Source organism: Rhincodon typus, chromosome 20 (assembly GCF_021869965.1).
Source record: "Rhincodon typus isolate 14 chromosome 20, sRhiTyp1.1, whole genome shotgun sequence".
NCBI classification, from domain to species: domain Eukaryota; kingdom Metazoa; phylum Chordata; class Chondrichthyes; order Orectolobiformes; family Rhincodontidae; genus Rhincodon; species Rhincodon typus.
This window is the reverse complement of record NC_063351.1, coordinates 24546142-24559419: the sequence shown is the minus strand read 5'-3', so window position 1 is coordinate 24559419 and position 13278 is coordinate 24546142. Positions and strand designations below refer to the sequence as shown.

Below are 13278 nucleotides of genomic sequence, written 5' to 3'. Positions count from 1 at the left end.
CCCAGCCATTTCTGAAGAAGGGTCTAGGCCTGAAACGTCAGCTTTCCTGCTCCTCTGATGCTGCTTGGCCTGCTGTGTTCATCCAGCTCTACACCTTGTTATCCCAGCTTTTTTTCACTGGGTTCAATTAGGCAGTTTTCCATCATGTATTAGAATTTTGCTTTCACCTGAGCCCAAACAACAAGGACCATGTTTTAAAAGACAGGATTTCCTTACATCCACATCATGTATTGCTGACATGTACACCTTGTTTATCCCAATAGACTCCTATTTCAAGAGGCTTCATTTTAGGTTTCCTCATCATCTGCCTCTACCAATGAAAGCAAGAATCTGACCTCCCTAATAGTTCAGAATTAGCTAACTAGCTGGTTGGAGATTCAATTTTGGAATTGTCTAGGCCCTTTTTCAATGCAATTCTCATCATTTTGTTTTCTCCACTGCCTTAGCTACTGGATATGCCTGTGCTTGTTTGTTGTTCTCCCAGTCATGATATGACACAGTCGACTCTCTTTCCGGCAATCTTGGTGTCAGTCAGATAACTTACTTTACCAATCCGCTTATCTATCTTCTATAAACTACTGAACAGTGCTTTAAATGGTCAGAAGTCGCCCAATGCCAGGTTATAGTCCAACAGATTTATTTGAAATCTCAAGCTTTTGGAGCGGTACTCGTTTGTCAGGTAAAATGAAGAGAATCACACAGGCACAGAATTTATAGGCAGAGAGATCAAAAGATCATAAAATGGTGTGAGTGGAGTGTTGATAGGCTGAATAATAAGTCTTTGCAGGTGATCAGAAATGTCAAACAGTGTGAATAAAGTGTCATCAACTGAATAACAAGTGAAGGGATGAACTATAATCTGATCAATTGAAGCAGAGATACAATTACAAAATGTTAAAAATAAACTGGTGCTGGAGACAAACCAAATGACTGGAATAATGTGACAGGTCTAAGAGTCGCATGCCAAGGGTCTAACCAAAGTAACAAAGACTCTTACCTGGTGTCATATGACTTTTGACCTTGTCCACCCCAGTACAACACTGGCACCTCCACATCAGCACTTTAAATGGTTCACCTTATAAAGTCAATAAAATGAACACCTCATTACCTAGTTGAAGTGTTTACGTCTTGACATGCTTATTGGCCCATTTCTTTATGGTGGTTTGCAGTGCTTCAGTGTTGCATGCTCTTGTGCACCATTTCCACAACATGGATATGTAATCAAACATGGAGCATTCAAACCTCTTCTTAATAACTTTTTTCTTTGATTCGTTTATGAGGATTTTTTTTTTTTTACCTCTTGTCCATAAATTAATACATAAGAACTAGGAGCAGGAATAGTCCATCTGGCCCCTCGAGCCTGCCCCGCCATTTAATAAGATCATGGCTGATCTTTTTGAGACTCGGCTCCACTTACCCGCCCACTCACTGTAACCCTTAATTCCTTTACTGCTCAAAAATTTATCTCGCCTTGCCTTAAAAACATTCAGCGAGGTAGCTTTAACCACTTCACTGGGCAGGGAATTCCACAGATTCACAACCCTGTAGGTGAAGAAGTTCCTCCTGACCTCAGTCCTACATCTGCTTCCCTTTATTTTGAGGCGATGCCCTCTAGTCCTAGTTTCACCTGCTAGCGGAAACAACCTCCCTGCCTCCACCTTATCTATTCCCTTCATAATCTTATGTTTCTATAAGATCTCCCGAATTCCAATGAGTATAATCCCAGCCTACTCAGTCTGTCCTCATAATCCAACCCTCTCAACTCTGGAATCAACCGAGTGAATCTCCTCTGCACCCCCTCCAGTACTAGTATAATCTCTTATCAAGTAAGGAGACGAAAACTGCACACAGTACTCCAGGTGTGGCCTCACCAGGACCCTATACAGCTGCGGCATAGCCTCCCTGTTTTTAAACTCCATCCCTCTAGCAATGACAGACAAAATTCCATTTGCCTTTTTAATTACCTGCTGCACCTGCAATCCCACCTTCAGTGATTCATGCACAAGGACACCCAAGTCCCTCTGCACAACAGCGTGCTTAAAAGTCCAGTGAATTTTGGTAAATAATTACTAGTGCATTTGCTATTTCCCCCATCACCTCTTTTAGTGTCCTGGGATGCATTTAATCAGGGCCATCTCCCCTCTTTGTGAAGTCAATGATAAGTTCTTTTGCTTTGCCAACATTGAGAGAGAGATTGTTATCGTTACCATGTCACCAAGCCCTCTATCTCTCTTCTGTATTCTGACCCATTGTTGTTTAATATCCGTCCTGCCACAGTGGTGGTGGTGTCGTCAGCAAACCTATAGATGGTGTTCATTGGCAGTACAGGGAGTACAATGGGGGTTAAGAACGTATCCTTGAGGTCTCCAGTGTTGAGTGTTATCGTGGAGCAAGGTGCAGTTGTCTGTCTTCACAGATTGCAGTCTGTGGGTCAGGAAGCTGAGGGTTCAGTTGCAGAGGGTGGAGCCGAGACCGAAGTCTTGGAGTTTTGAGATCAATCTGGAGGGGATAATGGTGTTGAAGGCAGAGCTGCAGTCGTTGTGCAGAAGTCTGTAGGTTGTCCAGATGTTCCAGGGATGAGGGCAGGGCTAGGGACATGACATCCACTGTGGACCTGTTATGTTGGTAGGCAAATTGCAGGGGCTTGGGGCAGGCTGGGAGGCTAGAGATTACGTGGGCCATGACCAGTCTGTTGAAGCACTTCATGATTTTGGAGGTCAGAGCCATTGGGCAATTGTCATTAAGGTACATTGCATGTGCTTTCTTGGGTACAGGGATGACAATGGTCTGTTGAAGCAGGTAGGGATTTCCGTTTGTCAGAGGGAGAGGTTGAAGATGTCAGTGACCACCTCCACCAGCTGGTCCGCACAGGATCTAAGTGTACAGCCTGGGACTCTGGGCCCATCGCTTTCCTTGGGTTGACTCTTGGGAACACTGATCTGACATGTAAGTGACGGAGGAAACGTGCGTTGGGGGCTGTCGGGGCAGGTAAAACTGTGCTGCTGGAACTGAGCATAGAAAGCATTTGGGAGGGATGTGTCTTTGTCCACTATCTTGCTAAGTTTCATTTTGTATCCCATTATGTTGTTTAGGCCTTGCCAGAGGCGGCGAGTGTCCATATGCCTCTAACTTGGTCCAGCACTACCTGTTGGCATCCCTGAAGGCTTTGCGGAGGTCATATCTGGATTTTCTGTATAGGTCTGGGTCGTCCGACTTGAATGCTGCATGCCTGATCTTCAGTAGATTTCCTGGCTCATCTGAGGTTTCTGGTTGGTGAACATCCAGATTGACTTCTTTGGAGTGATGGTCTGACATGTGCTTTCTAAAGCAGATAGTGTGGGTTATGGGTGGTATGCTGAAGACTTCATCTGTGTTATACTGAGTCTTCCAAACCTCCTTTTTTTAAAAAAAAAAAAATTCTAAATGTAAAATTGGAAACTTGATACATCTAGATCTCCGTCAGTAATCCATGTTGAGTGAAGAATTGGATTAGAAGAAAGGTGATGGGCTACTGGTATTATTGCTGGACTGTTGATCCAGAGACCCAGATAATGTTCTGGGGACACAGGTTCAAATCCTGCCATGGCAGATGGTGAAATTTGAATTCAATAAAAAGTCTGGAATTGGGAATCTAAAAATGACCATGAAACCATTGTCGATTGTCAGGAAAACCCATCTGGTTCACTTATGTCCTTTAGGGAGGAAACTGCCATTCTTACCTGGTCTGGCCTACATGTGACTCCAGACTCTCAACAATGTACTTCACTCTTAGCTGTCCTATTGAGCAATAATGGGTAATAAATGTTGGTCCAGCCAGTGACACCCTCATCCCGTGAATGAATAGAAGAAAACTTCTCTAGCACTGCAACAGTAATTGTTCTCAAGCGAATGGCTTCTGGGAATTGAGTAACCAAATCCTGAAATAGTAAAGATATTCTGGGATCCAGGTCATGTTTTTAGTAAAGGTACCAAATATCCTCCTAATTCCCTGCGAAATGGTCCTTGAAAGCTGCTATGAAAATTAAAGGTGCTAATCTAAATAAGATTCTAAAGAACCCTTAAGAAAGAGCTTTGGCCTGTCAATGAACTTTGTGTGAAAAGCGTTCAGTTTTCTTTTTTGCCACATCATCTGCATAGCTATCTTTTCAAAATAAGTGAAAAGATGACTTGGTATCCCTTTTGTTGAATTTTGGGAGTGTTTGCATGTATTTGAACAACTTCCCTTTGCATCTTGATTTGGACTCCGATCTTTACCCGTAAGAATGTTCCCTGTAAGCAGAGGTCTTTTTTTTGTTCCAGTTTTTACTGTCTTTCCTGAAATGCCCCCTTTTTATCTTATCTTTTCTTTGAAGCTTAAGTCTTCTCGGTTCTAATTCTTTTCCCTGTTCAAGATTGTTTTTCATTTTTTAAAAATTTAAGTTGCATCATTTGCAGTTGAATGCTACTTAATTCAATTGACTTATCATCTTGTTCGCTTTCCTCCTTTTTTGCAATGTTAAATGTTGTGGACTACCCTTGGTTACTTATTGCAAATTACTGAGGGATATGTCTTTCTCCACAGAAGAATTGTAGCAAATGTCAAAGCTGTTTTTTGTTTAATGTTGCACAAGAGACCTGGAGTCTTAACTTTTATCCTTCTCTGATTTCTATTACCCATCTTCACATCGTGTGTTGTCAGCGTTGGGTAACCCAATGACAGCTTCAAATCTTATGTTATGACCGAGATGAGAGTAATCTCACTACTGCATCGGTCACAACAAATATTTAATTGTTCTACCGAGGTCTTGATATGGCCAATCATTTGGACTTGGAATAAAAAAAAATCCATCAGCTATGTTTCTTTAATAAATACACAAGATTGACGTACTACTAAATCTTGCTCCATAAAGATGTAGAATTGGTTACCACAGTTTATAATATTGAAGTGTAAATGTTTTCTCTCTAGGTAACCCCAAAAACACACACCCAACCGTCCTGCCTTGGACACTATGGCTTTGTGCAGATGGGTGCTACCAACACAGTTGATGTCTCTGTGGTCTTGTAAGATGTATCTTTCTCAGGGAAAAACAATGTTGCAAAGTGTTCCAGTCATTCTTCAAGTGGACAGTCAGGTTTCATGGTGGTTTCTCCATAAAAGTGCTCCATAAAGGGGACATGAGCTGAGCAGCTCATTTATGCAAGCTTCCCCAACTGTAATGACAACACAATCTCCAAGTCTGCTCAATCAGAATGGACATAAAACCCAGGAAGAAAAAAAGAGCCAGGTGCCTTCCCTGAAGTGAACTTAAGGAACCAGAGCAGCAATTATCTGGGACTATGTCATTTTAAAGAAAAGTTCCATTGTGCCTTTTTGTTTACCATTTCTTTTAAAAAAAAAAAACAGATGTCTCCACAGTTCTTCAAACTCCGGTCCAGATAAAATATTGAATATGAAGCCATCGTTAAGAAAATACAGTAAACAAACAAATTGCTGGAAAAGCTCAGCAGGTGTGGCAGCATCTGCCAAGAAAAATCCGTTTACATTTCGGATCCAGTGACCCTTCCGTTTCAGTGTTCATTTCTGATTTACATCATCCACAGTTCTTTCCGTTTTTATTTAGCACTTGGAGTACTATCAACCACAAGCTTATCATATCATATATAAGCTGGTCAACTGGAAAAGATTTCTGGTCTTTCATTGAAAATTGATGAAGTGATAAATTGAAATGAAATTGATTGTAGCGATGTTACTATACTTTCTATCCACATTTGGTTATTTGAACTTTGTTAAATGAAGTCAGATGTTGAAAGATATTGTCGCAAAAATTTGCATTGTAATATTTGAGACTACATATTTCCATTAATTCCGAAGTACTATTTCCCTTTGCAATTTCAAAATTAAAAGATAGGAATAAATGTATATTGTATGTTAATTCTATAATTAGCTTTACTCAAAGCTCTAACCTTTAAACAGTGCAGGAATATGTAAGAATGAAGCTACCTAAGTCCTATACTCACTTTCATCTCTCCTAATCAAGTATCATTATTCTTTTCTCTGCAATGAATTTGGAATATCTCCTATTTGAATGTAATATTTTTAGCTAAGACATTGGTGAGTTTATTCCATAAATTGCCTCCTTCATGTTAATCTAATTCAGATCAGTAAACACCCATCGCTTGTGTGTGCCGTATTAAATCTGCCTCTCATAACTAGTGCACGATTTTGCTGCTGTAATCTGCATTCAAATAAAAGCAAAATACTGCAGAAACTGGAAATCTGAAATAAAAACAAAATCCTTAAAAAAAAAACACACACAATAGGAGCAGATCTGACAGCATTGTGGAGAAATATGGTTAATTCTTTTGAGTCCACTATGACTCCTTTGAAGAGTTCTGAAGAAAAGTCACACTGGACTTGAAACATTAAGTATTGATTTTCCTCTCTACAGGTGCTGCCAGATTGCCTGTGCTTTTTCTGCAGTTTGTTTATATTATGTATATTTTCTTAAATTTGCCATTCTGCTGTGAAGTAAAAGTGCATTTACACAGTGAATGTGGGAACTAATGGATAAGCCATAGTGTTCAACAGTGCAAGCTGAACGAGCTCTGCATTGAAAGTGACAGAAGTGTTGGGCTATTCCTTGCACTTCATTTACTTTGACATTTCTTCAGTTTTCTCTATTTTCCAATTGCTAAATAACTTGCTCATTGAACCAATTTATTTTGCTGAAATCATCTGTGAAGTCTTTTGGTGTATAACTTAAAATCTATCAAACCAGAGCAAATGTGGAACAATCCGTTACAAATTACATATGTGAAAAATTATTTTGATTTCCATCAGTGAACTTGACTTGTTTGAAGATATTTTCATCTGTTATCTAATAACAATATGACCAATGGGCAAATGTTATGAACTAGCATGAGAGTTGATGTCTGAATTGTGAGTAAATATCCCTTTTCTGAAGAGAGATTTACCTGCTAGAGATTTAGTTCTGCAGTGGGGTTTCTGGTTTAATCAGCACTTTTGCAGGATTATAGTTCAGCTGCAACAAGTGATGTGAAACATATCTGTGATAAAATGAGCAATGTTTCTTGATAAATTAAAAATATGAATTGCTGAAGAAAGAAAGCTGTTAACTTTTCGCCATGTATTCATGAGGATTGCTGCGAAAAATGCCAGATTTTAAGGGAGCAACAATTGATATTGCATGAAAGAGGGTTAGTAAGCAAGTCCATCCTGATTTGAAACACCTGGAAGTTCATCATTTTCTGTATTATCAAGCAATTCTTTGTACACAAAGCAGCATGCAATTGCTTGTCTGTTGCAATCACTTTAGGAAAGTTGCTAGTATTTAATTTAGTGATCTTCCAGGAGAAAAGTGTGAATTTAAATTTAGCTTCATGACACTAAATTTAATTTGCATTTGTCTTCAACTAAGTGTTGATATAGTAATTAGATTGATGATGTCCAACGTATTAGTTAAACATTAAGTATTATCTGTGACTTTTGAAAAAGGCAAAGATTTGCTGGTAGTGTCTTGACTACTTGAAACATCTAGATTTAAGACGGACAGTCAGTCTACTATGAGCCAAAAAAAATAGATAACCAATATCCATGAACATCAGTACAAATTTCCAAGTGTCCAGTTAAGTGTCTTTAGTGTGATGTTCTGATGACTTACTCTCGCTAGTTTCATTCAGACAATAACCACATGAATAGCAGTGGTAGTTGTCCAGGGATTTGTTTTATTTGCTGCTTCAATCAATATTAAGATGCTTATGTCTATGAAAGTTGCTTGAAAGTAGCGTTTATAGTTTTACAGTTAGTGGAATCTTTTGATCAGGGCCAATTAAAAACCTGTGCTGTTTACTTTTATTTAGATATTCAAAGTAATGCTATAAAATATTGATATGTTAATAATTGGTATGATCGCGCAGTGTTTATTTATATTGTAAATAGAACTAAATTTGAATCATCTTCTCAATTTTCTTCTTGTTTTCAGCAATATACAATTATGACTCCAGGGAGGAAGTGGAACTTCCTCTGCAGATTGGTGATACAGTGCACATTTTGGAAACCTGTGAAGGCAAGTGCAAATATTTTCTGAGTTCTAATATACACATTAAAAATTAGGAGATTATGATGTTTCCCATATTTCTTTATGGATTAAAATTGTAGTTTTGATGGTGCTGGGTCAAAAACATTCTTTTCAGCTTGCTTCCATAGTTAGCTTTAAATATATGTGCATGAGGATGACATTGTCAAGAAGTTTTAAGATTTTGGTTCCTGCAAACTGCCACCCCGCCTCATTTTAGTTGTCATTGGAAGTTACACCTGATATATTGACTGGAAGGCTAGCTTGTCCTCAGTCGTTTTGTTAGGTCTTACTTATTATGTACTGACTTTCTGTAGAATTCTGCTTAGTTAGAGATGTGTATGATGGGGAAAGGACTGAAATAACATGCTTTTTTCCTAAAGGAAAGAAATTGTGTTGCTAGATGAGACCCTTTTTAACACTTGATCCCATTCTTTTTCTGAATTCCATTGAATTCCAAATTCCATTTAGAGTCGAGTAGTTAATATGGCCAACTAAGGAATGGGATGATTTCTTCCTTATTGATCAACTGTTGATTTATTAACAAAAATCAGTATTATTCAAAGTACATGTGATGCAGGTGATAATTCTGATAATTGCCCTGATCTGTAGTTTTCTAAACTTGACTTTCCAAACATGTACTTTTGTCTGTGTGAACTTTGACCTCTTTAAGTGAAGGGTCTAAAACATAGAAGGTAGAAACATTTATTGAATGTCTCCAGGTTAGATAGCAAGTTTCTTAATTCTGTAACTTTTACACAAGGCAATATTTTGCAAGCAAACTTAAAGCATTGTAAACACTGATAGCAAGTTGACGAACTGATGTTTTGATGGTCAGAATTTTCCAAATTTCCTTTGCATTCAAGTAACAGGCAATTTATCTGTAATCTTCAGACAGTAAGTTGAGGATTTATCCTAGTAAGCTTAAGGCTGTTTGAGATGATCTCCATTTGAATATTTGAATCAGATGGACTTTGGCATGTTTATATTTAAGGGAATGGTTGCGCCCTCTTTGTTGGCCTCTAGGCCAACAGATTTTGATTTCGTTTCAATAGCTGTTTAGGAAGTTGTTTCAACTGACAACGTTCTATTCACATGGATCACTGTTTCACATATATGGCAACTTAGAAAGCTAGCGAAACTGATCTGGTATGTAAACAAAAAAAATGACAACCCCATTAAAAATAATCGTTCTGTACTGGCTTTGACATGAAATCAAGTAGTCATGTGGCTTTGTGAGTAGTAAGATTTTTGTATCAATGTCTCAGTGAAATTATGATTAGTCATGGAAGCAGACCCTGCGGTCCAACTCATATACACTGACCAGACACCCTAATCTGATCTAGTCCCATTTGCCAGCATTTGACCCACGTTCCTTCTAAAGTGTTTCAATTCATATACCCATCCAGATGCCTTTTTAAATGTTGTAATTGTACCCACCTCTATCACTTCCTGTAACAGCTTGTTCCATACATGCACCACCCTCTGCATGAAAAAGTTCCTTCTTGTGTCTTTCTTCATACATTACCCATCTTACCTTAAACCTATGCCAACTAGTTTTGGACTCTTGCCTCTCCCACCCTCTCAATCCTAGAAAGAAGACCTTGACTACTCACCCTATTCATACCCCCATGATTTTATAAACCTCTATAAGGTCATCCCTCAGCCTCCAATGTTCCAGGGAAAATAACCCCAGCCTATTGGGTCTCCTCCTATAACTGAAACCCTCCAGTCCCGGCAACATCCTTGCAAATCTTTTCTGTACCCTCTGAAGTTTAACAACATCCTTTCTATCAGGTTCTGACATACCGAAACACTGGTTGTTATAAAGTTATAAGTCTTTGCCACCACAGAATAGGCAATACAATAGAAAGATGCCTCTGAGAAGCCAGAATTCTGGGCTGGTAACTCCAGATTATCCGAATTTGTGTACCCATGTCATATGAACATACCAAACAATCAGAACAGAGTTAGTGCAAGCTAGAATGCAGAATCACGAGTGAACCTGTGATAGCGGCTCCAAAATGGTCTTGCCGAAGTGCTGAATGCATATACCAAAATGCTTTTATTGTGAATAAAATGGAACAGTTTTTTGCCTTCTTTTACCAGGTTGCTCATTGGTATTTAAAGATGAAATGTTCATAGAAAATAAAGTGAGGATCATGTTGCTGCTATGGTCGACAGCAACATTGGTGACACTGAAAATCTGCTGCTTCTTGTGATAGGAAATTTAAAGAAGCCATGTCACTTTGCAAATGTTGTTTTCTTCGACCTTTCTCTCATTCGATGCTAGCGCTCTTCATTATGAGTAAAACTTCAGAAACTTCATTTCTGAGAAGAATATTATAATCTTAAATGTACGGGATGCTTGGGAATAGATTGATTTTCATTCATTTGCACCTGCATTGTTATAAGTCCAAATTCCTGGAAGCAAATGGTTACATATACCAGCAAACACTTTCAGCAAGATATAAAAAATTTTGTTTGAATTCAGTACTTTGATTATCTGCTCTGTTACTGTGCTACTTGTATGTTCAACAGTGTTTACCGTTTTTGTCTCTCTACAATGTCAGCTAGTTGAATAATTTTGTACAGTGACTCCTTTTTGAACTAGGTTCATACAACCATATTGGGAGTTGAAAGAAAAAGAATTTTTTTTTTTTAAGAAGCCTCATCTAGTTTGAAATTCAATTGTACAGTATATTGGGGAGATGACTGAGCGTTAACATTAAAATTTCAGCTAGTGTAGTTGGCTCTGATTAGTCAATGCCTTGTTTCTAATAGCTTCTAGCCCATGTTTGCAAAAGTCTAAGTACAGTCTCCAATATTAGATGTGATTCTGTGAGATGATAACATGTTACACTATCCCAAGTGTGCTAAAAATTATGCTGATAACCAATTTAATATTCAGTTGAGGTCATAGTTTGGCCTCTCTGCATCCTGGAAGCTACATGTAACAATACACAGGGTCCTTTTTCATTACAGACAAAAGAACAAGGACACACTGCATTTATTTTAGTTGACAGCCATTCTCTGGTCAAGGTATTGTCCCTAGGAATGAACCAATCAGTCAACCAGCAAGGTTTAAATGTAAACAAAGCTTACAGCTGCCTGTCATCATCTAACAAACACATTTTCAATGGTGACGTGTCTACCAGTTAGAGTCCACTAACAAACCAATCTGAAAGCTGTCCTCATACATAAAAATGTTGTTTCCTTCTACAATGAAAAGCATCTCAAACCTGAAGGCGGCCAGTTTGTTTTCCATTTTCAGTTTCTGTAAGCTGAGACTTTTTTATTGTGAAATTAAAACCTTTATATGTGTGAACTGGTTGCATTGTGCCTCCTGCAAACAAAATATCTGCAGAAGAGAGACCAAGAAGCAGCGTAATGATGAGCAAAAAGATCAACTTCACGAACCTAGTGGGCAGGGTTGTCTGAAATGCCTTCCCAGTCCTTCCCTCTTCTCTAAAACCTTTCATTTTGGTCTTGTCTGTGTGTGTGGGTAGAGTGATGTTTATAATTAGGAGGGGGGGAAATGGGAATTACAGTTTTAGCAGAGTCTTTTGTCAACGATTCATAATTGTGTATCTGTGCCTATTTGTAACAAATAGTCATTCTTATTGTAGTACAGAAACTGATCCATGCTTTCTGTCAACTAGGTCTGAAAGACTGGTAAAGTGAATTTTGTATATTCTCATAAATTTTTTAACTTTTGTGATGATTGTGGGAATAGCAGGGATTGATTTTCAGCCTGCTACTTGAGTAAGGCATAATAAATGCTACATTTGTTCCTATCAGCAGATTCCAACAAAATATGGAAAATATACGAAATAAGAACTAAAAAAAACAGCAGAAGCTGTAAATCAGAAACAAAAACAGAAATTGCTGGAAAAACTCAGCAGGTCTGGCCCCAAAGCGTTAACTGATTTTTCTCCACAGATCCTGCCAGACCTGCTGAGCTTTTTCCAGCAATTTTTTTGTTTTTGTGTATGGAAAATATTCTATCAAATGAGGTTAAGTGAAGGGCCTATCACAAATTTTATTTCTCAATTTTAGCGTATGCTAGAACTTGCAATCAATAGTCGACATTATTATTCAAGAGACTTCAGATGTTTGAGCATGTTTCTCTTTAATCCATGTTGAGTTTGCATTTGTATAGTCAGGTGACTTGCAGCAGCCATGATTTTAGTTTCTTGTGTCCAGTCAGTCAGATCAGATCATAACTGCACAATCATGACATGAATCTTTTTAAGCAGGATTTGAAACTTAATGATTACTTCATATTTGAAATTGAGCATCAAATCACACATGAAATTGAGAAGAGCACAATGATACAGCATTTAAAAAAAAATCATGAATATTGTACCATGTCTGCAACAGTGTAACTGAGCAAAGCACACTTCTGTTAAGATAACTAGTACATATATAAATGTAATGTTTGATTGTTTCATCACTGCATCAAGTTTCATTGTTTTTCACATTTATGATTGTGGCCATTCAACTCTACTTATATAAAGCGGACTGCAGTGATTCTGGAAAGTGGCTCACCAATACCTCCTCGATTTGCATTCAAGGGGGCACAACAAATTCTGGTCAGCAATGCTCCCATCCTATGGAGATAGGATGATAAGAGCTAAAGTAAAATTACAGAACTATAAAGAATTCTGAATAACTTCGGATGTAGATAGACCTTTTCCATACACCCCCACCATGTGACAAAGACTCTACCAGATGAGACTTCTAAGGTCAAGGCCAGGTTTGTAGTTAGAGGCTTTGCAGAATGTTTGAGGTGAAGAGAGTTTACAATCGGCCCTCCTACAGCTGGCAAGGTAATTTTGAAAATCATTTTCACCACATTAGCAACTTTTCTTGGATATCTAATTATAGATTCTAATTATAGGTATCAAAGCGGCATTTTTTCTTCACCCTTCACCTGGCTGCAGTGCACTCCCTCTGCCTGGACCCAGCCCTTTAACCTTTTACCTGCACTTGACCTGTTTGACAACCTGTCAATGTGACATTGGTCACCTCAATTTTTCTGCCCCTTCCCCGTACCTATTCACCCTACCTCCCTTTGAACTGACTACACTCTCAGATCCAACCCTGACTTTGTAATCAAGCCTGCCAACTCGGGTGATGCTGTTGCCTGGCACCACCTATCGCCCCTGGACTGTTACCCCACCTTTGAACAACAGACTGT

General features: G+C 38.5%; 1 protein-coding gene across 1 annotated transcript in view; it reads left to right on the top strand.

The window, feature by feature from the left end:
* The window catches only part of LOC109919487 (dedicator of cytokinesis protein 1-like), a 344368-nt gene that overhangs the window by 27218 nt on the left and 303872 nt on the right, over positions 1 to 13278 (top strand). Inside the window, exon 3 of the mRNA XM_048609182.1 lies at positions 7983 to 8066. Coding sequence (XP_048465139.1) covers positions 7983 to 8066 — 84 coding nt within the window. The remainder of the gene's footprint in view (positions 1 to 7982; positions 8067 to 13278) is intronic.